This window comes from Pelophylax lessonae (genome assembly GCF_965119305.1).
Source record: "Pelophylax lessonae genome assembly, chromosome: 12".
In the NCBI taxonomy this organism is placed as follows: domain Eukaryota; kingdom Metazoa; phylum Chordata; class Amphibia; order Anura; family Ranidae; genus Pelophylax; species Pelophylax lessonae.
In genome coordinates this window covers 39,579,192-39,605,852 of record NC_138779.1, presented here as the reverse complement: position 1 = coordinate 39,605,852, position 26,661 = coordinate 39,579,192, and the positions used below count along the sequence as shown (strand labels likewise).

General features: G+C 42.0%; 1 protein-coding gene across 2 annotated transcripts in view; it reads left to right on the top strand.

Annotated features, from left to right (window-relative positions):
• The window catches only part of CCDC30 (coiled-coil domain containing 30), a 114,042-nt gene that overhangs the window by 18,065 nt on the left and 69,316 nt on the right, over positions 1–26,661 (top strand). The window contains exons 2-6 of one of the 2 annotated variants that reach the window (XM_082273353.1): positions 7,158–7,340; positions 11,300–11,420; positions 11,987–12,171; positions 14,660–14,749; positions 19,385–19,450. In XM_082273353.1, the coding sequence (XP_082129479.1) occupies positions 7,158–7,340; positions 11,300–11,420; positions 11,987–12,171; positions 14,660–14,749; positions 19,385–19,450 (645 nt within the window). The remainder of the gene's footprint in view (positions 1–7,157; positions 7,341–11,299; positions 11,421–11,986; positions 12,172–14,659; positions 14,750–19,384; positions 19,451–26,661) is intronic. The other variant, XM_082273354.1, reaches the window with a different exon arrangement.

The following is a 26,661-nucleotide window of genomic DNA, read 5'->3' as shown; positions in this document are numbered from 1 at the left end:
ACTGCATTGAAAGGGGCATGTACGCTGGTCACTGCATTGAAAGGGGGCATGTATGCTGGTCACTGCATTGAAAGGGGGCATGTACACTGGTCACTGCATTGAAGGGGGCATGTACCCTGGTCACTGCATTGAAAGAGGCATGTACGCTGGTCACTGCATTGAAAGGGGGCATGTACGCTGGTCACTGCATTGAAAGGGGGCATGTACGCTGGTCACTGCATTGAAAGGGGGCATGTATGCTGGTCACTGCATTGAAAGGGGGCATGTACGCTGGTCACTGCATTGAAAGGGGGCATGCACGCTGGTCACTGTTTTGAAGGGGGCACGCTGGTCACTGTGCATTGAAAGGGGGCACGCTGCTCACTGTGCATTGAAAGGGGGCACGCTGCTCGCTGTGTATTGAAAGAGGGCACGCTGGTCACTGTGCATTGAAAGGGGGCACGCTGGTCTCTCTGCATTGAAAGGGGGCACGCTGGTCTCTCTGCATTGAAAGGGGGCACACTATACCTTAATTACTGAAGGCCCCTTTCACACTTTTGCGACCTCAAAGTCACGCAATTTTTTACAGCGTTTTTTGCCGCAAAGCAATGCCTATTACATTTTTCTGTTTTCGCCCCCCCAAAAAATTTTGAGCACCAGCCGCCACTGCATTCAGCTACCAGGTGGGGAGTCTCCTACTCCACATCTTCAGTGACATCCCCCACCAGGCCTCCATGCTACAAATTCATGTATCTGTTTACATGAATCTGTTGCAAGCACCAACATTTGTTACATGGCGTCTTAAGTGTCTACCGCACTCTATAAATTCCTGGGTATCTGTTTTCATACACATGGAATGTTTGTAACTAATTTAAACTGAAAGTTCAGTTTCACTTCTGTCAACTGGTTTTGTTTGCTTCAAACAGGGTTTGCATTCATTTACAAGTCTAGTGGAATGTAAAATCACTTGAACAACCTAGGTCAGAAGATCAACTGCAGGTCAAATGCCCCGTCAATGAATTCTGAATGGTCTCCAAATGAGGGGGATTTACTAAAAACTGGAGAGTGCAAAATCTGGTGCAGCTCTGCATAGAAACCAGGTTTTTTGTGTCAAAGCTTAACCACTTGCCGCCAAATCACGTACCTGGTAGATCTTCAAGTGGTTGTACCAGGGTGATGCCTACAGCTGTACCGTTTTTTCGAGCCGAAGGTTAGCTATCTTGTAATAGCTCTCTCGGACTCTCCTGTCCCGACGGAAGACCCACGCTACAAGCTGGCACATCCACCGGCTAGTAGGAGACTCCTACAAAGCCTGAATTGGCTTTGCTCTGGTCTCGGCTATAGTAACCCAGAAGCGATGACCTGACATCACCTCCGGTTACCGGGATGTCAACAGTGCCGTTTTTTTAAAATCGAAAGTATTCAAAAACACCGATCTTGGCGTTTTGAATGCTTTCAAGTGCAGAGGAGCCAATTGGAGTCTTATTGTTTTTATTTTTTTTTTTGTGACCACAATAAAAGTGATCAAAAAGAAGTTAAAGCAACAGTGTCAAATAAAATAAATTAATAATTAAAAAAAATTAATTTAATAAAGTGGCACCTTCTCTCAAAACAAGCGCACAAAGGTGTGCGTCAGTCCCACACGTGCACACACGCAGACAGCAATCGTCCCACATGTGATGTATCCCTGCGAACATCAGATCATGGGCAGTAATTCTTGCACTAGACCTCCTCTGTAAATCTAAAGTTGGTAAACTGTAAAGTGTCACCTATGGTTAGTAAAATTTCATTTGTCGCCAATTTTAACCACTTCCCGCCCGCCCTATTACAAATTGACGGCGGGAACGTGGTTGAGTTATCCTGACCGGACGTCATATGACGGCGGCAGGATAACACCGCTCTGGGCGCCCCCCGGGGGCGCGCAGAGCGGCGATCGGTGATGCGAGGTGTCAGTCTGACACCCTGCATCTCCGATCTCGGTAAAGAGCCTCTGACGGAGGCTCTTTACCATGTGATCAGCCGTGTCCAATCACGGCTGGTCACATAGTAAAACAGGAACAGCCGTTGATCGGCTTTCCTTAGTTCGTGCCTGGCAGGCACGAGTAAAGGAGCGCCGATCGGCGGCTCCCCTGACGGGGGGGTCGGCACTGGTAATCAAATCATTGATTACCAGTGCAGACCCTCGGGGGGGGGGGGATGCCACTAGATCCACCAGGGATGCCACTAGATCCACCAGGCTCACTATGGCCACCAGGGATGGCAATCAGGGCTCAGGGAGCCCCCCATTGCCCTCACCATCAGTGATGCCCACTAGTGTCCTCCCTATCAGTGCTGCCCACAAGTGCCCATCATTGCCATCCTTTAGTGTCGCCCACCAGTGCCCATTATTGCCCACCAGTGCCGCCTATCAGTGCCCATTAGTGCCCATCAGTGCTGCCCGTCAGTGCCGCCCATCAGTGCCCACCAGTGCTGCCTATCAGTGCCCGTCAGTGCCGCCTATCAGTGCCCATCAATGCCGCCTATCAGTGCCCAGCAGTGTCGCCTATCAGTGCCCACCAATGCTGCATATCAGTGCCGCCTATCAGTGCCGCCTATCAGTGCCGCCTATCAGTGCCACCCCATCAGTGCCACCCCATCAGTGCCACCCCATCAGTGCCACCCCATCATTGCCTCCTCATCAGTGCCTGTCAGTGCAGTCTCATCAGTGCTCATCAGTGCAGGAAAAAACTTATTTATTTACAAAATTGTATAACATAAACAAAAAAACTTTTTTTTTTTTCAAACTTTTCTGTCTTTTTTTATTTGTTTAGCAAAAAGTAAAAATCGCACAGGTGATCAAATACCACCAAAAGAAAGCTCTATTTGTGGGGGGAAAATGATATAAATTTGGTGTAAGTACAGTGTTGCATGACCGCGCAATTGTCATTCAAAATGCAACAGTGCTAAAAGGGGAAAATTGGCCTGGGCGGGAAGGGAGGGAAGTGCCCTGTATTAAAGTGGTTAAAGCGTGACATGTTAGGTATATATTTACTCGGCATGACATGATTTATATTTCACAACAAAAATGGGTTATGTGTTGTGTTGTTTTTTTTGTTGCATTCAAATTCAAAGTATATTTTTTCCCAAAAATTACATTTGAAAACCACGTGTGACATAAAAAATTTGCAAACCCCACCAATTTTTTCTCTAGGGCCTCTGCTTTAAAAAATATCTATATAATGTTTGGGGGTTCTCGATAATTTTCGAGCAAAAAAAGTGATTTTGACCCACCTTTCTAGATTGTAAGCTCTGACGAGCAGGGCCCTCTGATTCCTCCTGTATTGAATTGTATTGTAACTGTACTGTCTGCACTCATGTTGTAAAGTGCTGTGTAAACTGTTGGTGCTACATAAATCCTGTATAATAACAATAATAACAGTTTTCACATGTAAACAAAAAGTGCCAGAAAATGCCTGGTCTTCCAGGGGGTTTATTGAACAAGCTGATGTTGGATTCTGATTGGCTACCATGGACAGCTGCTACCATTGACAGCTGTACCAGATTCTGAGTGCTCCAGTTTCAATAAATCTCCTCTTTAGAAAGTTAGAAGTACGGATAATACCGGGGTGACTTGAAGGGGCTCCACAGCTTATGCATGTATTTGCAAATGTGTGCAAAGTAAACCCCTGTTTTTACCGTATACTGTTAGGATAATTATGTTGGTTGATCGCTAAGTTGAGCTTGGAATTTCTTTGGTTTTGTTTTGCATTCCATGTAATCCTTGCTGCAAAGGCCAATTATAGGTGAGGGCAGTGGCCTTTTGTTTGTACTGTTGGAACACTGGACACCTTTGGTGTCATTGTGCTTTATGCTGGGTGTCCAGTGCACCCCAGTGCCTTTTAAGGAGGGGTTGGCTCCCTCCAGGCTCACCTGCCCTCTCTCTATCTATTATAACGCATTTGTGTTTCCATTGAGGAGGCTCTCAAAATTCAGAGTTAGGACTGCGGATAATACTGAGGTGCCTTGAAGGGGCTCCGCATGCTTATGCATGCATTTGCAAATGTGTGCAAACAAAACCCTTGTTTTTAATGCATAATGTTAGACAGGATAATTCAGTTGGTTGCAGCCTGGTAGGTAAGTTGAGCTTGGAATTTCCTTGGTGTGTCTCAAAGTCATGCTGTCAACACAAACCCCATCCCCCGATACAGGTCCTTTTTAAAACTATTCTTCCAAAAAAAAAAAAAAGAAGAAGCTGGCGGAAAAAAAGAAATAATAATTAAATAAAAAAAAAAAAATAGCTGGAGAGGAAGAAAAAAAAAAAGCTGTGGGGGGGGGGGGGGGGGAGACTAGCTTCTACCTTCACAATCTGCCCAAAAGTTCACAATCCACCCAAAAGTAAAGCCTATCTAATTGGACAAATACGTCTTGAAAATGTTGAAGTTTGCTAGCCCACTTCTGATACATTCATCAAGATTAGGAATTTGATGGAGGTGACCAGCAAGCCTCTACATTACCTGCAGAACTGCCCAGTCAATTTTTTATGGTACTGTAAAGGTGCCACCCCCTTCCTTGTGATAGCAATAATGTTAAATAAAAAAATTAAATTAAACAGAAATAGTAAAAGAACTGTAAAAGCAACCCCCATCGCCCTGCGCACACACCCGAATGCAAACGCATGCTTAGGGCGCTCACATGTATGTACATAACTATTGCGCCACACATGTGAGGCATCACCATAAATGACAGAATGAGAACAATAATTCTAAAGACATGTTTACTATTTATTTACTTGATGCATCCTCATCTTTTATGTTTTACCAAAAAAATAGGTATTATATTGTGTTATTATTATTATTATAATAATAATAAAATACTGCTCACTTCCCCAGAGTAGTACAATGTTACTATGGTAACTTTATATTGCTCTGGTGTGTAGAAAAAAAAAAAGTGAATGAATAAAATATAAAATTAAAAAAAAAAGGTTTGATATACTGTATATCATACACAAAAAAAAAAGTTTTTTTTTTTTTTTTTCTCAAGTGCTGTCACCTGTACTTGATCACCGCCAGACCAGTTATATGACACTGTAAAAAAAAAAAAAATTACATTTATTTTCCAAAAAATTCTGACAAGAAAATTACAACTTCAACAAACTTGCCATGCCTCTTAGCCCCCGTTCACACTGGGGCGACCTGTGAGGCGACCTGGTCGCCTCACAGGTCGCCGCAGGTCGCCTCCCATAGGGAAGCTGCGGACCCGTTCTGATAGGAGCGACACAAGTCGCTCCGACTCAGAAAAAGGGTCCGGAGCTTCTTTGGGGCGACCAGGAGGCGACCGCCATAGACTTCAATGTTATGAAGTCCGTGGCGGCCGCTCCGAGGTCGCGGCGCGCTGCTCGCACCGCGACCTCGGAGGTCGCGGTCCGAAGTAGCGTCGCCCCAGTGTGAACGGGGGCTCAGTAAATACCTTGGGCTGTCTACATTCCAAAAAGGGGTAATTTAGAAAATATTTGTACTGTCCTGACAATTTTATAACGGAAATGTTGAAAAATTTGTTTGTTTAGAAAAAAAAAAACAAATATAAAAATTTAGTTTGGGTACAGTGTTTCAGTACTGTGCAATTGCACAAAGTGTGACCGTTCCGAAAGCTGAAAATTGGCCTGGGCAGGAACGGGGTAAAAGCGCCTAATATTGAAGTGGTTAAAGCGCTTGTAAAGGCACTTTTTTAAATTTAAAATAATAAACATGTTCTACCCACGTACCTTGTACAATGGTTTTGCAAAGAGCAGCCCCTTATCTCCTCTGCTTGGGTCCCCCCGCCAGCTCTCTGCTCCTCTTCTGTATGTGTACTATAGCAAGTTATGTGCTATGGGGGAAATGTGCCGGCATGCTCACGAGCCGGGCTGAGATCTAACGTGTAGTTCTGTGTATAATTGTATTATTTCCAACTAGAATACTTTTTGCTTAGTTTGAAATTATATTATTATTAGATTATGAGATTATATTAGTAATCCCAATTAGACCGTGCAATTTGTCTAGTTACAAATTTGTTTTCGGAAGAAATTCAGCATATTCTTTAATTTGGGAGCATCCAAATGAGACTCTTGACTAATGTGTAAGAAAGCGAATTGTCAGAAGGAAAATCCGTAAAAATCTGTAAAAAAATATTTAACCTACAAGTTTAATGATTCCATTCAGATAATTTAGTTTTTCATATATTCATTCTTTCCGACTATTCGTTATCGCTGAATATAAAGAAATAATGAATGCATTCGTATTTCTTTTGGATTTATTCGGATTCATTTGATTTACGGATGGGCAGTGTTAGTGCGTTATCTCTAGCGAATGAGCTTGTCCTTTATTCCCTTTTGTGTTTTTCTGCGTCAGAGACTGCATTTCAGACAGGAAGCGGTGGTGTTAGTTTTATTTGTGAGTCTCTTGTGACCGAGAGTGAGAAAGAAATTAATAATTTCGAATTAGAGCCGGTCCACACTGCCGCGACTTGTCAGGCGACTTGTCAGCCGGACAAGTCGCGCTCCCTCGCGGTCCATTGACCGCTACAGGACCCGTTCTAATACTTGTGTCGCTCCGACTAAAAAAACGGGTCCTGTACTACTTTGGGGCGACCTCGGAGCGATTTGCATAGACTTCCATTATGTAAAGTCCCTGCAATTGCTCCGAAGTCGTGGTGCATGGCAATGCACAAGTCGCCCCCGAAGTAGTACAGAGTCGTGTCGCCTTAGTGTGAACCGACTCTTAAGCTTCCTTCTATTTACAAAATGATTTCCTGCAGTTCTATTTTTGTACACATCAAACAAAAAATCCGAAATAACGAAGGTTACGAATACAACCAATGAACGAATGATCCGAGTCCGAAGAAACTATTGCCGCATCTCTCCTGGTAAAAGACAAAAAAACGGATTGCCGCATCTAAACGAATGGAACAAAACTAAGGCAAATGCATCCAAAGTTACCAATGGCAATCATAATGAATGATCCGATAAATGAAAAAAAAATTTCAGCAGTCTGCATGTCTAATCCCAATCACAGTGTTGTTCACTGCTCATAAATTTCCAGAATGTGTATTGAAAGCTCCTCTACCTACCGAATTAAATATTTAACATTGCATGTTTGCTGGCTGGAAGTGACTACTGGATGTTCCTTTCTGATGATTATGATTATGTCTTTCTGTTCAATTAGGTGCACTATGAGGTGGAGGACATTGTCAGTAAATTAGAGGAAAAAGGCCTGGGTCCCAGAAACTCCACAGAAGATTATTTGACTTTCTTGTGGAACCTTTACCAAGTAGCAGAAATAAATTTACTGGATACAAATAACAGATTGGAGGAGCTGAAACAGCAACAGGCAGAAGAAATGAAAGAGGTGCGTGTACTGGAGCCTATGGGGTGTAAAGGGGTATTAGGAAAGCCTACCCCCCCCCCCTTTTTTTTTTTTTGTAAAAAAAAAAAATTGTTGGATGAATGTGACGAGCATTCGAACAGCTCTTACCAAATTTTCCGTTATGCAGTGATCTCCAATGATTGTCTCTTCCATCTAGTGGCCATAATGTGGTATTTTTTCAGATTGAGACATTTCAGAGAAAATACTGCGTTATGGCCACTAGATGGAGCTGACAACCAAATTAAATCACTGCATTAAAGCAGAACTATTCCCACCTCCACTTCAGAGATGTGGTATACTGGAGTTCCCTGCCGGCCCCTGAAATCTTTGGATGGTCTTCTTCTGGGTACTAATCTTTGGCTATTTTGATTGGCCGCGCCAAGATTATATCTTTCCAGCGTTTGCAATTTTTTTTTTTTTTTTTTTTTTAATAAGATTCCATTTTAAATTAAAAGGTAAAGACCACAAAACGGTCTCCAGCAAAGAGGGAAAAGGGATCACAAAGAATTTGGACTTTCTCGGTACCTTGAGTTCAAAAGACATTTACAAAAGTTTAAAAAATTGGTAGGTTTTATTAGTTACAAAAAATATATACAGTATATTTAAACAGGTGATCAACAGTTTGTTCACAAGACAAATAATATGTAGAAATATGCGGAGTCTTACAATATCCAACAAATGGTTCCACACTGGGCGCAAGCTCCTCTACAGGTTTCGCAGTTGAAATCCGCTTCTTCAGGAGATTTTCTGTGGGAACACTTTACAATCAATGATAGAATACAGATAGTGTATACAGAGCAAAATGAGATCAATAGAAAAAATACAGTACAAAAAAAAGAAAAGGGGGGGGGGGGTAGGGAAATTGGTGCTTACCATACAAGATATAGTTCCCAAGTCAGACAATGGCTCAGCCAGAAAACTCCGCTACGGCGCACACGGGGGACTATGGTAGGTGAATATTTAGGTATTTGATAAAAAGTTATAAAGATGTGAAAATATATAAAAGCCATTAATATATATATATATATATATATATATATATATATATATATATATATATATATATATATATATATATATATATATATATATATGTATATGTATGTATGTGTGTGTGTGTATGTATGTGTGTGTATATATGTGTATATATATATATATATATATATATAATATAGAGAGAGGTATGGGAAGAAAAAGGGGGGTAGGGAAAAACCGGGGAAGGGCCAAGGTTTACCTTCTTTTTAACTAGGTGAAGATTGACCTGATAAGGGGAAGACAGAAAATATAGGTGTTTTTCGGGAACATAGGGGGCGGTTACACCTGCTCCCATGGATTAATCCCAAGGGTACGTGATAACCACCAAACGGCAAATATTCCACAATTTAGTAGTACTCCATATTGTTCCAAAAGGGTTGAGAAAGGTAGATCTCCATCACATCAGTGAGAAATCATCCGACCACATACAAAGAGTGGCCAGAGCACACAAGTCGCAGATGAAAGAGAGCAGGGAGTCACAGGCTGTAGCCTACCCGGAACTGTATTTTACAAAAACCTCCCCATTGCTGGATATCCACTGCACAAGCAGCCAAGTAATGTGCCTGCTTATGTAGTCCCCAACTCTGATGAGCGTTTACCACGCCAACCTCCATTGGCGTTTGACGTCACCGGGTCTGATCCACCGTTCTGCGCATGCGCACTCTGGCCTTAGGTCAACATGAACCGCAACTCACGTAGGCATGGGGAGGTCCCTGGGTACCTCCCACCTGCCCCGGCGGATGACATGCCCGCCAGGCAATGCAGTCAGAATGCATTGCGTTTAAAATAACCTGTTGCTCTAAAATCATGTTATTAAATTTCATTCCTTATGTTCTCTACATTCAGAAAATATGTAATGTTTTGGGGTTTTACCTAAACTTTAGGCCTAAAATTATTTTTTTAAACCTGTGCAAAAAACCGTTGTGGCAATAAAAGGGTTAAACCATATGAATAAAAGCTGACAGTTGTAGTGTTCTATGGGTTGTCTCAAACCCTCTATCTCCATAGAGCTAGTTAAGTGGGGTGTGACACCCAAATGTTTTGAAACCTGAGTATGTACATAAAATATATTTGTGCTCAAAAGATTGCATACCCTGGCAGAAATCTTTAAATTTTGGCATTGATATTGAAAATATTTTATTTTATTTAAGGATAGTGATCATATAAAGCCATTTTAGCGCCGGTTCACACTGCAGCGACGCTACTTCGCACCGCGACCTCCGAGGTCGCAGTGCGAGCAGCGCGCCGCGACCTCGGAGCGGCCGCCACGGACTTCATAACATTGAAGTCTATGGCGGTTGCCTCCGGGTCGCCCCAAAGAAGCTCCGGACCCTTTTTCTAGGTCGGAGCGACTTGTGTCGCTCCTATTAGAACGGGTCCGCAGCTTCCCTATGGGAGGCGACCTGCCTCACAGGTCGCCCTCGTGTGAACCGGCACTAATACTATAGTTGTTTTTAAATCCTAATAATTACAGAAAACACCCAAAATGCCCCGATCAACAGTTTCCATCCCCCAGGATGTTGGGCCTTAGTACAGACACACACAGAGGTAAAAATGACAATTAAAGGTTAATTTCCCACATCTGTGGCTTTTTAAATTGCAGTTGGTGTCTTTGTATAAATAGTCAATGAGTTTGTTAGCTCTCACATAGATATACCGAGCCATGGGGAGCAGAACTGTCAAAAGACCTGCGTAACAAGGTATTGGAACTTTATAAAGATGGAAAGGTACTTTAAAAAGATAGCCAAAGCCTTGAATATGCCAGTCAGTACTGTTCAATCTCTTAAGAACTGGAAAATTCAGGAATCTTCATACCAAGCCAAGGTCAGGTAGACCTTAAATGCAACCATAACTGCCACAAGAATTGTTGGGCTACAAGGAAAACCCCACAGGAAACCTCAGAAGAAATACAGACTCCGTTAAAAGATGGTTTGATTGTTTCAAGGAGCTCAATACAAAGATATTTAAACAAAAATGAGCTGCATGATCGAGTTGCAAGAAAAAAACATTTACTGCGCCAATGCCACGAAAAAGCCAATATGCCCGACAACACCCTGACACGCTGCACAGCTTCTGATACACTGTAATCTGGAGTGAGAGTAACAATCATGGGCACTGAGTTTGAAGAAGTGTCAACAGGGCCTATAGCGACAAGAATACCATCCCCACTGTGAAACATGGTGGTGGCTCACTGATGTTTAAGGGGTGTGTGAGCTCTAAAGGCACGGGGAATCTTGTGAAAATTGATGAAGAGCTGAATTCAGCATGTTATGAGAAAATACCAGCAGGCAATTTGCATTCTTCTGCACTAAAGCTGCACCTGGGATGCTCTTGGACTTTCCAGCATGACAATGACCCTAAGCACAAAGCCAAGTTGATCCTTCATTGGTTACAGCAGAAAAAGGTGAAGGTTCTGGAGTGGCCATCAGTCTCCTGACCTTCATTTTATTGAGCATGATTGGGGAGATCTCAAATGTGTGGTTCATGCAAAAAGACCAAAAACTTTGCATGATCTGGAGGTATTTTGCCAAGACGAATGGGCACCTCTACCTCCTGCAAGAATTCGGTACCTCGTCGACCACTATTACAAAAGACTACATGCTGTCATTGATGCTAAAGGGGGCAATACACAGTAATAGTAACTAGGGGGATGCAGATTTTGAACAGGGGGCATTTAATTTGTTTACTTGTTGTTTTAGGATTGTGTCATTCGTTTATCACCCTACAGCTGAATATAAAGAAATGTGTTTTGCTGCTCACTCATATTTTCTTTAAAAATGGTACACACTGTATATTACCAATTCTCCAAGGGGATGCAAACTTTTGGGCACAACTTGTATCTATTTTGTCTATATCCACGTACCTATTCATTTGCCTTTTTATTGTTCTTAATCATTCTGTATAAGGTGGAGAGCTATGTGGCCCATATCCGGAGCCTCACTGAGGAGAGGGAGGCCCTCACCACAGACTTTGAGAAGGAAAATGTGCAACTTAGGATTGAACTTGAGAAGATGCAGGTCCAACAAGGTGAGTTCTTTGTATGTATATTTATATGTATAGATATAAGTGTGTGTTTGTATATGTATGAAATATATTACCAAAATTGGGACTCCTGCCTTTACATGCACATGAACTTTAATGGCATCCCAGTCTTAGTTCGTAGGGTTCAATATTGAGTTGGCCCACCCTTTGCAGCTATAACAGCTTAAACTCTTCTGGGAAGGCTGTCCACAAGGATTAGGAGTGTGTCTATGGGAATGTTTGACCATCTTCCAGAAGTGCATATGTGAGGTTAAGCACTGATGTTAGATGAGAAGGCCTGGCTCGCAGTCTGCACTCTAATTCATCCCAAAGGTGTTCTATCGGGCTGAGGTCAGGACTCTTTGCAGGTCAGTCAAGTTGCTCCACCCCAAACTTGCTTATCCATGTTATTTATGGCAGCAAATAGATGACTAAATGAAGTGAGAATGATGAGGCTATGTAATTTCTCCTGAACTGCTGTGTTTTTAATTTAAAAAGTAGCACTCCTCTGAATAAATTGAAATCTAGCTGCCAATTCCATTGAATGTCTTATTGTTGTGGCATCATTTCAGAATCACAGTTTAAGGAAGTTGAAGAGATGTTGGAACAAGAAGGCTTGAGTGAGATCGCCCAGAGCAGCCCCAGTGAGCAGGTGGCCTATCTGCTGGTGGAAAGAGCCACACTTCTGGAAAAGCTGGAGGCATTGGAGCTAAAGCTGGACTCCCGCTCAGAGAATCTGAGCAGTGAGAAACGACAGGTATAGTTGATGGGGTCGTCGCACAATTTTTCGGTTTTCTGGTTCAGCTTGGTTCCTACCAAAAGCCATAGGCTACCCTACTTATCTACATGTCTAAGTAGGTCTTACCATCTTCTGACTCTTTTTTAGTTTCTCAGGAGCTACAGTTGGCCCTGAGAGAACCAACTCTTGTACTTCCTCAAGGACTACAGTTGACCATGAGAGGACCAGAAGATTGTCATATACTTGGTGTACACTATATATATATATATATATATATATATATATATATATATATATATATTCCTTAGCAACAGTCAAATTATTTTATTTTCTGTAATTTGTGTAAACCAGCAGTCTATAGATCAGGAGCAGTAAGGGGGCCAAAGTCTCCTAGTTGGAGACTAAAAATGAAAACAAAAGGGGTCAGTTCCAAGTCAAGGCTAGAAACGATTGATGTCAAAACCTAAAGGGGCTTAAGATGGCAGGCATTGGGTAGAGGCCGAGAGCAGGTAGATTTAAGTCCAGTTGGAGACCAGGGTGTATATATAAATTTTTCTTTTTAAGTCCATGCAAATGTACAACATATGTTACCAAGTAATTATATACTCTATTTAGTTTGTGTAGAATTAACTTTCCGTTTACCTTTCTGTGTGTTTCTAATTTGTTCCTAACTTGTTTGGGAACTCCCATGGAGACCTCTGCTGCTCATTAGTGAACTTCTTTTGGAAATGTTGGTGACCTGGCTGTCTGAGATTGAAATTCTTGGTAAGGCGGTGAACCCTAAATAGACTGACCCTACAATGCAGGGGCAGCCCGTCCATTGGGGGCACAGGAGCGCCGCCCCCCCATCCATGCATCTGGCCCCCTAATCTACGTGCAGGACACAGGACTCATGGATTTCAATGGGGGTTTTTTTTTTTTTTTTTAAGCACGTGATTAGAGCTAGAGGCTCTAATAGGCTTCAGAAAAGGCTGGCCTCAGGGCGCAGATCTATAAGTGTGGGATTGTTACCTGTAATACAGACCCCCACACACACCAATGACTATCCACCAGTCCATACAAAATCAACAACTACCCACTAAACCACACAAGATCAATGACTACCTACTAATCCCCACCACAACAATGACTACCTAACACTCCATTCCAATCAGAACGTTGGCTACCCACTAATCCCCACTACAACAATGACTACTCACATGCCCCCTTTCATGAAATGGATGACTATTCTCTAATCCTAACCACACCAATGACTATCCATTATCCAACTTCCGAACAGATTGACAACTAACCACAAATGCCCAGCACACCAATGACTACCCAGTAAGCCACACCAGACCAATGAATAAATATTAATCCCCTCCACAAAAATGACTCCCTACAACCCTTTTTCCCATCAGATGCATGACCACTCACTAATACCCAGTACATGAATACACACTCATACCCACCTCATCAATGACTATCCCACTTCCCACCAGATGCATAACTACCCACTAATCCCCAGCAAACCTAGGACTTCCCACAAATTTCCAGCACACCAATGACTATCCATTACATTATGGTGTGCGGGCTGGTGTGGTCGGGGGGGAGGGGGGGGTGGTGTGGTCCCTCTCCTAAACCCCCCCCCCCCCCATGGCCAATGGAGCACCAGCCGCCACTGCTACAATGCCAGTTTCTGCTGTTGTAACAGAGGTCACAGCTGCATATTGATGCATCACTAGTGTCTCTGGAATGTAGTTTCTGCCTTAGGTCCCTTTCACACTTGCGGACCGTTCAGGTCCGCCTGTTAGTTTTTCAGGCGGATCTGAAGGGATGCCCCATGCATCTCTAAGGGGAATCGGATGTCAGTGGAGACATGTCCGCTGACATCCGATCCGATCCTGTCCGTCAAATCCGGACGGATGGAAACCCTATTTTCCATCCGTCTGGCGAATCGGATCGGATGAGAACGGACAGGCGGTCCGTTCTCATCCGATTCCCCCATAGAGAAGAGCGGGGACCTGACAGCTCTGTCTCTGCACACAGTGTGGAGACAGAGCTGCCATCCGCCTGCTCAGTGGGGGATCGGCGGATCAATCACCCGCTGAGAAAAACGGAGTCTGCCGACATATATCTGTAGTGTTTACTTATCTCTCTCCAAAGTAGAGACCTAAGTAGACATCAGAGAATTGACATTATGCTTACCACATACAGTTAAGACCCCTGTTTTATCAAAATTTTGGAAGCAGGAATAATAAGGTTCCCTTGTCTGGCTTGCATGGCTAAATATTGAGGAATGTTGGTTTTGGAAAATGGAACCAGGTGCCCTGATAGGGATGGTTTACCACTGGTGTGAGAAACATTTCAACAAAGGAACTGTAACCAAAATCTTAATTTTATTTGGACTTAATCCTGTAAGTACATGTTAAGAATAGTGTCTGAATACTGAAAACTGACAGGAGCTGCGTTTAACACTTATTCAGAGAAAAGGCGTTGAGTTACAGCTAATGGTTGTGTTTTGTAGGATGAATTGGAACAAATTCATCGTACATTGGAGGAGGAACTCTATCAGCAACATGAATCCATGAGACGGACCAAGGAAACCCTGAACAAGGTAAATTCTTATCCCTATAACAATGCAGAATATCCAGTTTCTTAGCTTATCTAAGCAGGAGAGGGTTTAACCACCTTAAAATAATTTCATGTATAAAGGGAACCTCTTGTTAGGATAAATTTTGTAACGTAATCCCTTGGGAAGTCCTAAATGATGCAATAACACCAGGCAATTCTTGCAGATTGAGCCATGTCCAACCTCCCAAGTGGTAAGCAACTTTGGAGGTCAAAGGACTCAAGATTGCACAGGGTGATGGCTACACCTCTTCACCCATGGCCCTGAAATTGTCACATTGCAGTGTAAAAATATTCAGGAGCAGCCAGGAGTGTGAGGTTGGTACAGTTTTTGACGAATGGCCCAACCTGCCTGTTTGAAGTCGTGATTGTCTCCTGAGTTCGTCTCTTCAGCCTGCCAGTGGAAAGAAAGCAACACTTATAACTAGAAGAGCATCCTCCAATAATATACAAGATGTTCACATATTGGATTCTTTCTAAAGTGCCAAATGTTTTTGATTTTTTTATTTACCCAATGAATTTGGTTATCTGTGCAATCCAGTGCACTTCTGTTTTGTGCTTCTTGATCTAGTTAAAGCCCCACTGAACTTCAGTTTAAATCGGTCAAATACATTCCATTTGCATCAAATCCGATTGTAAAGCCTAACAGTTTGTTTTCTTCAGAAAGCAGCAACAGCCCAAGCAGAAAAGCCGCCCCCCTACCATGCATGATGTGGAGAAGAACCCTTGTTTTCTGTGTGGAAACAGTGGTCTCGCTACAAAGGTCCAGCACACCCTCCATTGAGTCAGGGCCAGAGCTCTCCAAAAATCAAAGCTTATGCTCCCTGCTAATAAGAGCTCTGACTCAGTGAGGGTGTGCAGAGAGACTACTGCTTCCAAATAGAGCATGTAGGACCTTTTCTGCAGCTTGCTGACATGGGACAGGCTTCTCAACTCAAGCTGTGGTTGCTTTCTAAGGAAAATAAAGTGTAAGACTTTGCAGAATGTTTGTGATAATGCAATGTGTGATGTTTGTAGCTTAAATGGGTAACTCTACTTTTATTGGAAAAAATATAGCCAATAAAATTCTTCAATTGCTACACAAGCCGTGTTGTAAGTGCTTGTTACTAAAAATTCAAATAGAATAGCCGCGCTCAGAAAAAATTATAAGTTCCAAATGATCCCCCAGTGAAATGAAATCAAATTGATGTGAAGATTAAGCTGTCGGTATATCCACCACCAGGAAGGTATAAAACATGCAGCCTCTTACCAGACGGTCTAAAGTAAACAGCATTCAAAGCAAGATGAATCGAATGAAACGGGCATCTATCCGTGATAATCCAATCAGACCAGCAATGTCAATTGTGACAAAACATGTTGGGAGGAACCTAACCACATGATACTGGCATGCTACTGGAGGTCGGCCATGTTTTAGGATGAAACAAACTTACACCGCTATATACTTATATGCTTTTTACTCTTGGAATTAATGTGAGTACCATGTGTGCAGACTTCTGCAAATGTTTTAATAAAGCCTTAAAAGGATGTCTGCGCAATGATATTTTTATTGTTTTTTATATTTACAACGAGGATCAATTTATTTGTTGGGTCCATTCCATTGGGCTCTTACACCAAAGCAATTGATATTCACGCTGCCCGGTTGGATTGCACTCGCTTGCTGGTCTGATTGGATTATCTGGGATAGATGCCCGTTTCATTTGATTCATCTTGCTTTGAATGCTGTTTACTTTAGACCGTCTGGTAAGAGGCTGCATGTTTTATACCTTCCTGGTGGTGGATATACCGACAGTTTAATCTTCACATCAATTTAAATTTCATTTCGCTGGGGGATCATTTGGAACTTATAATTTTTTCTGAGCGCGGCTATTCTATTTGATTTGGTATGATTATCCTTCACCAAGAGGACATGTGTCAGCTGCTCATTATTTGCCCTTCTTTGGACTTTGTAATACATTATTATGTCCGTTTATAAAAAAACCCAGAGCAATGAAGATAAGGAAATCTACAAGATTAGGCAGAAAGAGGCCAAGCAAGTTATAAGAACTTCTAAAGCGCAGGCAGAAGAAAAACTAGCTCAGTCTATGAAAAAGGGGGATAAGACATTCTTCAGATATATAAATGAAAAAAGGAAATTAAAACAAGGAATAACTAAATTAAAAACAAAGGACGGAAGGTATGTAGAAGAGAATAAAGGGCTAGCCGACTGCCTTAATAAATACTTCTGTTCAGTTTTTACAGAAGAAAAAGGAGAAGGACCTCCACTTCAAAGGATGACTAATGAATCATTTGATGCATGTGTCTTTACAGAGGAAGACGTTCTAAGATTGCTGTCTAAAGTGAAGACAAATAAGTCACAGGGTCCTGATGAGATACACCCAAAATTATTAAAAGAGCTTAGTGGTGAGCTGGCAAAACCATTAACAGATTTATTTAACCAATCATTAGTAACAGGAGTCGTCCCGGAAGATTGGAAATTGGCAAATGTCGTGCCCATTCACAAGAAAGGTAGTAGGGAGGAATCAAGCAACTATAGACCAGTGAGTCTGACATCAATAGTAGGCAAATTAATGGAAACCCTATTAAAGGATAGGATTGTGGAACATCTTAAATCCCATGGATTGCAAGATGAAAAACAACATGGGTTTACTTCAGGGAGATCATGTCAAACAAATCTTATAGATTTTTTTGACTGGGTGACTAAAATAATAGACGGTGGAGGTGCAGTAGACATTGCATATCTAGATTTTAGTAAGGCTTTTGACACTGTCCCACATAGAAGACTTATCAATAAACTGCAGTCATTGAGCATGGACTCCCATATTGTTGAGTGGATTAGGCAGTGGCTGAGTGACAGACAACAGAGGGTTGTAGTCAATGGAGAACATTCAGAACAAGGTCATGTTACCAGTGGGGTACCTCAGGGATCTGTACTGGGACCAATTTTGTTTAATATCTTCATAAGTGATATTGCAAAAGGCCTCGATGGTAAGGTTTGTCTTTTTGCTGATGACACAAAGATATGTAACAGGGTTGATGTTCCTGGAGGGAAACGCCAAATGGAAAAGGATTTAGGAAAACTAGAAGAATGTTCAGAACTCTGGCAACTGAAATTTAATGTGGATAAGTGCAAGATAATGCACCTGGGACGTAAAAACCCAAGGGCAGAATATAGAATATTTGACACAGTCCTGACCTCAGTATCTGAGGAAAGGGATTTAGGAGTAATTATTTCAGAAGACTTAAAGGTGGGAAGACAATGTAATAGAGCAGCACGAAATGCCAGCAGAATGCTTGGATGTATAGGGAGAGGTATAAGCAGTAGAAAGAGAGAAGTGCTTATGCCGCTGTACAGAACACTGGTGAGACCTCACTTGGAGTATTGTGCGCAGTACTGGAGGCCATATCTCCAGAAGGATATAGATACTCTAGAGAGAGTTCAGAGAAGAGCTACTAAACTAGTACATGGATTGCAGGAAAAAACTTACCAGGAAAGGTTAAAGGACCTTAACATGTATAGCTTGGAAGAAAGAAGAGACAGAGGGGATATGATAGAAACTTTTAAATACATAAAGGGAATCAACTCGGTAAAGGAGGAGAGCATATTTAAAAGAAGAAAAACTACCACAAGAGGACACAGTTTTAAATTAGAGGGGCAAAGGTTTAAAAGTAATATGAGGAAGTATTACTTTACTGAGAGAGTAGTGGATGCATGGAATAACCTTCCTGCAGAAGTGGTAGCTGCAAATACAGTGAAGGAGTTTAAGCATGCATGGGATAGGCATAAGGCTATCCTTCATATAAGATAGGGCCAGGGACTATTCATAGGATTCAGATATATTGGGCAGACTAGATGGGCCAAATGGTTCTTATCTGCCGACACATTCTATGTTTCTATGTGTCCTAGCGCAATTATCTTTTGATTTTATGTTACTAAAAATTACCTTTCCCTTTCAATCTGTAGTGCTGTAATTATTTTTCAAAATTCAATGCAATATGGCCACCTACAGTTTTGGTACACAGTTGGTGTACAGAGAACCCCTAGAAATATAAATTCCTGCTTGTGTGATCGGCTCACTCATTTTCCCAGAAGTCTGCACTAAATTGCAATCAAATTTTAGGCATCCTCTGCAATCGGAATTTCAGTTTTAGTGGGCTACACCACAAGGTTTAAATCAGTCTAAAGGGATGCAGATCCTGCAGCTTTTCTCATTTGAACACCAAGGGTGCGCCAGGTGATTTAATGAATCAGACGCTCTTATTCAGAAACAGACTGCAAAGGACATAGAGAAACAGATACATAGCATATTTCAGAGCAACAAAAGATAGGAATTGGCTACAAAATTAGTTAAAAATCCCTGCAATGTACATTGATTACCCAGGAGGAGAAGATTTTATTCTCAGCCCTGGAGTTGCTCTTTTTAAAGTCTATACAAGCAGTACTTTGTTACCAACTTTTATTAAATGTAATTTTACCCACAAAAAGGGGTTTCCAAAATAAAGTAGACACGAGGACTTGGCTATTCGCTTTACAGTATTTTTTAAATTGCTGAATTTTGTGATTCCAATCCTTTTTTTTTTTATGTTCTTGAAGAATAATGACGTAAAATGTTTCTTTCTAAAGGAGCCCCTGTCCTCAGTTCAGAAACCCTGGAAGAAGTTGTTTGGGACACGTAAAAATGACTGTTCAGTATGTTAAAGTTACTTAATACTTCCTAATATATCTAACTATATAATTAACACTCAAAGTTGTTGTCTATCTTGCTAACAATTCAATGTACTAACCATATAACAATAGATCAATAAAGGGACATCATTTCAAAAGTGATATGTTCCTGTTAGGTGACCTAGGTCACTGGGACATAGTTCTTGCCACTGCTTCCACCCAATGTGGGGTTTGGAATGTTTCTGCCCACTTTTGGATAAATTGCTTCATTTTTTTTTCTTTTTTTTTTGCTCTACAACATACATTTACAATTTGAGGTCACATTTTAGACCGCATCACTCACCACCAGCTGACCGCAAACGACAAGGTTTACTATTTTCCACCTACAGTATAGTGTTTTTCATCTGAGATAAACTGTCCCTGCCTGAGTTTTCTCTATTGGCATAAACCTGCATACATGGGCAATCGAAGGCATCAGTCCTTGAAAAACAAAAGTCTTTGAACAGACATGCTCTCTAGCCAACATCTGTAGTCTATGGCGAGCTGTAGGATGTTGGCCATTGACATAAGAAGGTAACCAAACATGCAACTTACCATCAAAATGTCAAAGGATATCTTTCAGGCCATCAGACAGTCTAAACATAAACTCTTGGGTGGACTAAGCTTTCATGCTAATGCCTATAGAGGGAGAGTGGTTGAGGCACTTAAACGCTTGGTGGTGGATTATCTTGGGGGAAAAATCATTTTTTGGCAACCTGTCTGATTGTTGTATTCCCATAGTTCTTAAAGCCTGAAGATTCTCACTGGTGCAAATTTGTCTGCAAATTCAGCCAAAAACAACTTGCCATCTCTGGGAGCATAGAATCTAATAACCGCAAGCAACTTTTTAAATGAAGAGCGTCACTTGTCTTTATTTGACAATCTATGACCACTTTGGCTTTCGCCCGGCCATATACATGGCAGTTTGGTAGAGCGATGGAACATTCTATTCCATTTTTTGTCAAAATCACAAAGCAGTCAGACATAAAAGTTGGGTACCAACAAGACATAACTTTAAAAGAGTTTTCAAGAGCAAGGACATTGCGAGAGGTTTTGAATAGAGTCACCCACATTTTTACCCAGTCACGTGGCTGTGGGCTAGAACCAAATCTTTTATCCATTTATCACAGTAAGTAGGGGTTTGTGGTCCTGTATTGTTTAATATGGAGGAGTATATCAAAAGATCAAGCCCTGAGTAGTAGGGTTGGTTCTGCATCTGGTCTCAAAGGCAGTTGACAATAATGGATGATCATGAGGCTTCATCAGAGACTCCACAAAGTGGCAGATTTTTATATAGTGGAAACGTTCCAATTCAGGGATCTCATGAGAGTCTGTAAATATTGGAATGAACAGACTCCTCTGGCAGTGAGCAGAGAGCGGACGGTGGTGAGACCCTTTTTTATCCACCATTGAAAGCTTTGAGGATTCTCTATCCCAGGAGGGAACAGGGGACAGTTAAGCAGGGGCAAAAGAGGAAGAAGGGGGATATCAAACGGCAGAGTATTAAATGGAGTCCCAGACTGAGAGGGTGTGGGCCAAAATTGGGTTCAGAGATTTGGGACGATGTGTGGGGTGGAATCCATGGTATGGAAGAAAGAGGGATAGGATCGACTTCCAAGACATCAATAAGGGTCCATAAAGGAGCCAAAATACCTGCATGTAGTTGGGCGATAGGAGCAATCTTGGCAACTTTGTAATAGTGGGCAATGTTGCGGACCCCAAACCCACCCCTAACTTTCGGTGTATACAGAAGAGGTATGTTAAGCCGTGGTTTGGTTCTACCCCAAATAAATTTCAGGATACGGCCTTGTAAGATACTAATGACATAACTGGGATAGGAAGGACCCTAAATAAATATAGTAGTTTGGGGAGGAAGGACATTTTGATAGCATGGATGCGGCCTATCCAAGAGATTTGGGGAATATCCCAGGAATCCAACAAGCGTTTTCGAGAGGATATACTGTAGAAGGGGGGGTAGTTAGTGGTGTATAGAGTATGGAAAGAAGCAGTAAAGTAAACCCCCCAGGTATGGTAATGAGGGTGTCCACTGAAATGAAAATTGTGCTCGCAAAGAGTCTTTGAGGGAATCCGGTAAAGAAACGTTCAGAGCCTGTGATTTGGACGAATTATTATGAAGGCCCGAGATGGTCGCAAAATCGCCCATAAGGGAGAGAAGGTTGGGTAAGGTGGTGTGCGGAGAGGAGACATACATAAGCATGTCATCCGCAAACATAGCCAGTTTGTGGGTACAAATTACCCATTTTCTGGTGGCCAGTTGAACACATGGGTGGTAGATTCTCACAATTACCAGTGATCATAATTGCAATAGATGGTGGTAGTATTTGCTGGCCAGAGTGAATGCAATTTTCATGGTTGAAGGAAAGAAAATTGCTTGTTTCCCCCATTAACACTGACTGTGTTGATAAATAAATCACAAAATTTTCTTTCCTCCAGCTATTGCGTTCTGACAGCAGGAGGTTTCCCCACCATCAAAATACAATGGAGGAGATTTACTAAAACTGGAGCACTCAGAATCTGGTGAAGCTGTGCATGGTAGCCAATCCGCTTCTAACTTCAGCTTGTTCAATTAAGCTTTGACAATAAAACCTGGAAGCTGATTGGTTTCTATGCAGAGCTGCACCAGATTTTGCACTCTCCACTTTTAGTAAATCTTTCCCAATGATCGTACCAAAAACCCCCGACAGGCTGGTTGTACGGACGTCAGTACATCCAGCCTATACATAAATGGATTGAAATTTGGCCAGCTTAGTAGGAACCAGCCGAATTTCGATCCACCTAAAGAGCGGCTTGAATTGCCATGTGTATGGCCAGCTGTAGAAGGCAAAAAGCCCTTCAAAACTATAACAATAGACCAGCTTTCACTATGGAAGATGAAAGGTAATCCCCAATATTTTTCAACATTCTTTCCTAATTATTTTTCCCACAAAACCTTTGATCACAGCAATATTTAGCGTGAACTGGATTAAATACACTAAACGGGGAGGTGATCGCTGATGGAGATGTATTTGATGCTGTGCCAGACCTGCCTTGAATGTAAGGTGATATACACAGGTGTCACATTAACCATTCAGTCCTGTGTGTGGAGTGGGATCTCACATACAAGTCACGTTTTGTTTTTTTGATTAAAAGGTGTGAAGAGCTGTGGCAGGCATGCAAAATGGAATCTGTCATCTGATGAAGGCATGTTTGCATGTGCAAGCCTCATTTCACACATAATATATATTGTAGATTAATTCTGGAAACTGCTGATTAATAATGGGCTGTAACAGGCAGATGTCTCTGGCTATTGTCTCGTAGGAGGTCAGGTGGCTGCTATAAAAGCAATCCTATCTATAGTGTTCTCCACACAGGCTGAGACATCTGAATTGGCCTTTAACCACTTCTGGACCAGAAGGATTTGCCCCCTTAATGACCTTAATGACCAGGCCATTTTTTTGCGATTCGGCACTGCGTTACTTTAACAGACAATTGCGCGGTCGTGTGACGCTGTACCCAAATAAAATTGATCTTTTTTTTTCCCACAAATAGTTTTCTTTTGGTGGTATTTGATCACCTCTGCGATTTTTAATTTTTTGCGCAATAAACAAAAAAAGAGCGCCAATTCTGGGGAAAAAAAAAACAGTTTTCACATTCTGCTATATAACATTCCCCAAAAAATGTAAAAATCTAAATTTTTTAACATTTTAGGCCAATTAGTTTTTTGCTACATGTTTTTGGTAAAAAAAAATCGCAATAAGCGTATTTTAATTGTTTTGCGGGAAAGATTTATGTCATTTTTATTGTTTTTTTTTTTTTAACAACGGCGGCAATCTGTGATTTTTAGCAGGACTGCGACATTGCAGTGGACAGATTGGACACTTTTGGGGGGACCAGTGACATTACTACAGTAATCAGTGCTAAAAATATGCACTGTTACTGTAATAATGATACTGGCAGGGAAGGGGTTAACACAGAGGGTGATCAAGGGGTTAAATGTAAGCCTAGGGGAGTGTTTCTAACTTTATGGGGGTTGGGCTTTTGAAATGATCACAGAGACCTGTGATCCTATATAGAAGAATCACAGGCGCTCTGTGATCATTCCAGAGAGAAAGGTCAGCTGTGTTTACAACAGCTGACCATCCTCTCTCAGCGGGGAACGATCACGGGTGCCTGGCGGCAATGGGAGCCGCCAGCCCCGTGCATCAGAGTCCCAGCTGCCGAGTGGGGGCGGGAGCGCGCCGCCGGCGGCGCACGCTTGCCCCCCCTGGCTGCAGGCGCACGCCGACGGCGGTGAACGCTTGTCCCCTGGCTGCAGGCACGCGAGCGATGTAGAGCAATAAATCTGTGGCGGGCGGTCCTTAAGTGGTTAAAGTGGAAGTTTAGTCAGAAAGTTAAATCCTGCTAGTTTACATCAGACCTTTTGCAGGTATAGATATTTAAAACATTAAAAATACGTTTCTATACTGTTTAAAATCCAGTAATACATTGTGTCACCCTGTTCTACACATGCTCAGTTGCTCTCTAATTATAGGCATTGTTGGGCACCTCCCAGTTTGTAGGAGCCAATCTGCCAACAGCTTTAAAGCTGAATGAAACCCTCCTATCCTTTACAACCAAGGAAGCTGCTTCTGTTTGACCTTTAACTTCCATGGTGCAGTTTAGTTGAGGAGACAAGCAAATGTGACCGTTAGCAATCCCCTCATTCCAGGAATGTAGCTGTTTTTTTAAAACCGTTAAATCGATGGGTTTAGTGGCACCTCCGCCTCCAACAAGAAGTAACAGGAGCAATGCTGGAGGCAATATACAGCACACACTTATTTTAGTGGCATAATTATTAATGTGGAATGTATGTTCCTTGCTAAAGAACATTATTTTATTTTATCAAGTTGTTATGGGTAAAGTTCTGCTTTAAGCTGGCTATACACTAGTAGATTTTCAAACAAATGTTTGTACCAATTTCTAAAAAAGAAGTCTATGTACGTGACTGGACGAATGTCATTCGAAAGTACTTCAAAATTTTGTTTGCTTTTAACATTCGATTTTTGGAATTTCTTGAATGAAAACCACATACATTGTTAAAAATGTAGTAAAATGGCTGTAAACCTCAGACCTGAAATATGAACAAAGCATATCCTTCAATAGTGTGTACTCTCAAACCAGAGTGCTAAATCTCATTCTTGTCTGCTGCTTCATCCCTCTGCTATCAGCATGAGTCCCTTCTGACAAGTTTTCCTGACACCCAAGAGAAAAAAGGTGACAGGGGAAAACACCAGCACACACACTGTGATTGACAGCCTCAGCTCTGTTCCTGTGTGCTGTGTGAAGGGGGTCGTGTCCATTCCCTCCAATCGGCTCTCAGAGCTCTCCTCACTTAACTCTGCTGTTTGTAATTTCAGCTCCCTGCCCCTTGTTTTCTGACCGCTCAGACAAGCTTTTTTAAATGTTGTACTTTGAATGGATGTAGAGGAGAGAAGGATACTGAGAAAAATTTTCCATGCTGCTCCTTCATATTTTTGCACCACTGGTGGAAAACTTATGTTGATCTGACCCCGCTAACGAATAGAAAATGGAACGAACATTCCTAAAACAAAGAATTTCAAATAAAATTGCTACTAGTGTATAGTCAGCTTAAGTTGCTCAGAAGAAGGAAGGTTTCCCAGTTACTCAGCATATAGGCAGAATATTTTCCAACTTGTACCAGATATTACATATTTGGCACACCATTGATCCTTGGTTCCTTGGCTGGTGGGCAGGTTGCAGTTGAGCCATCATTTAGTATATAGAATTCTACTTGTTTTTACCAACCCCACCAATTAGTAAAAAGGAGTCCTTTAATTAATTAATTGGTTACCCAGCAGGTCAGCAACTGTCTAATCCAGGGGTGTCCAAACTACGGCCCTTCAGCTGTTGCGGAACTACACGTTCCATGAGGCACTGTAAATCTCTGACATTCACAGACATAACTAAGCATGATGGGAATTGTAGTTCCTGAACAGCTGGAGGGCCATAGTTTGGACACCCCTGAATCTGTATAAGGTTACTGGCAATCCAAACCAGCTTGCACAGCTTTTTTTGTGCTAAGAGGGGTATCCATGGGTTGATTTACTAAAGGCAAATATACTGTTCACGTTGCAAGGGAATTTTCCCTTAGCCTAGTAAATGTGGGGAAAATTCACTTTGCAAAGAATACCCAATCACATTCAAGGGGGAAAAAGATTTGCTTGCACAAGATTGGATGATGGAAGTCAGCAGAGCGTCAAGTGGAACTTGACTGTATCTGAGCACCACAAACTGAAAACCGCTATTTAATTCATTCTTAACCTCTTCCTGCTGACTGCCTCCCGGGCCTATAAGAGTTATAAAAGCTGGCAGAGGCGGGCATTCAGGTCATGTGTCCGCCGTGATTGGCTGTCATATAATCAGAAAGCTCCCGATCGCTAGTATGTATCGGGAGATTTCTGGTGCCGGCAAGTTACCATGCTGGGAGCACGCAGGGAGCGGTCTCTCAGTATGGTAAGTGGTTTATACAGTGCGCATACGAGGCAGCTTGGCGTTAAGGCCACACGTCGGTGTGAAGCGGTTAATATTTAACGCAAACTCACCCATCCATCCATGTCTCCATACTTTATTTTGTTGATTACCTTCAGTGTAAATTGCATTATGTCAAAATTATCAGTAGCTCCAGATTTGTAGGCAGCTTTAGCTCTTCCACCAGAGGAGTAATTAGTGACACCCCCATCACTAGCAATAGGAATACTTGGAGGCAGGAAGAAGTGGAACCAAACTTTATTATGGCAAGAAAATTTGGAAGCCTATAATGTCAGCTCCCAGTATCTCAGGATTTGGTTTAGCATGCAGTTTCCACTTAAGGTAGCTTCTGCTTATGCATGTTTTCCATCATATACTCAGCCTAAATTTACCAGGGTTACGACTTTACAGTACTTTAAGTATGTGTTTCAGATCAGTAAGCCACGAGAAAGCTTCTTGGTAAAATAGGTAATCCTCTGAGGCATTTATAGGTTGCTCTTCATATAGGTAGAATACAGAGTAGGGATACATCACTACCACCTTAGCTGGCTTTATGGACAGGCATGGCCCCATCAGTCACATGTTCCTGTGCAGATGGTAGGGCAGCTTCTGTTCTATCTTGGTTTGGCTTCTGGAAAGGAACACTAAGAATGGTAAGACCATCCAGG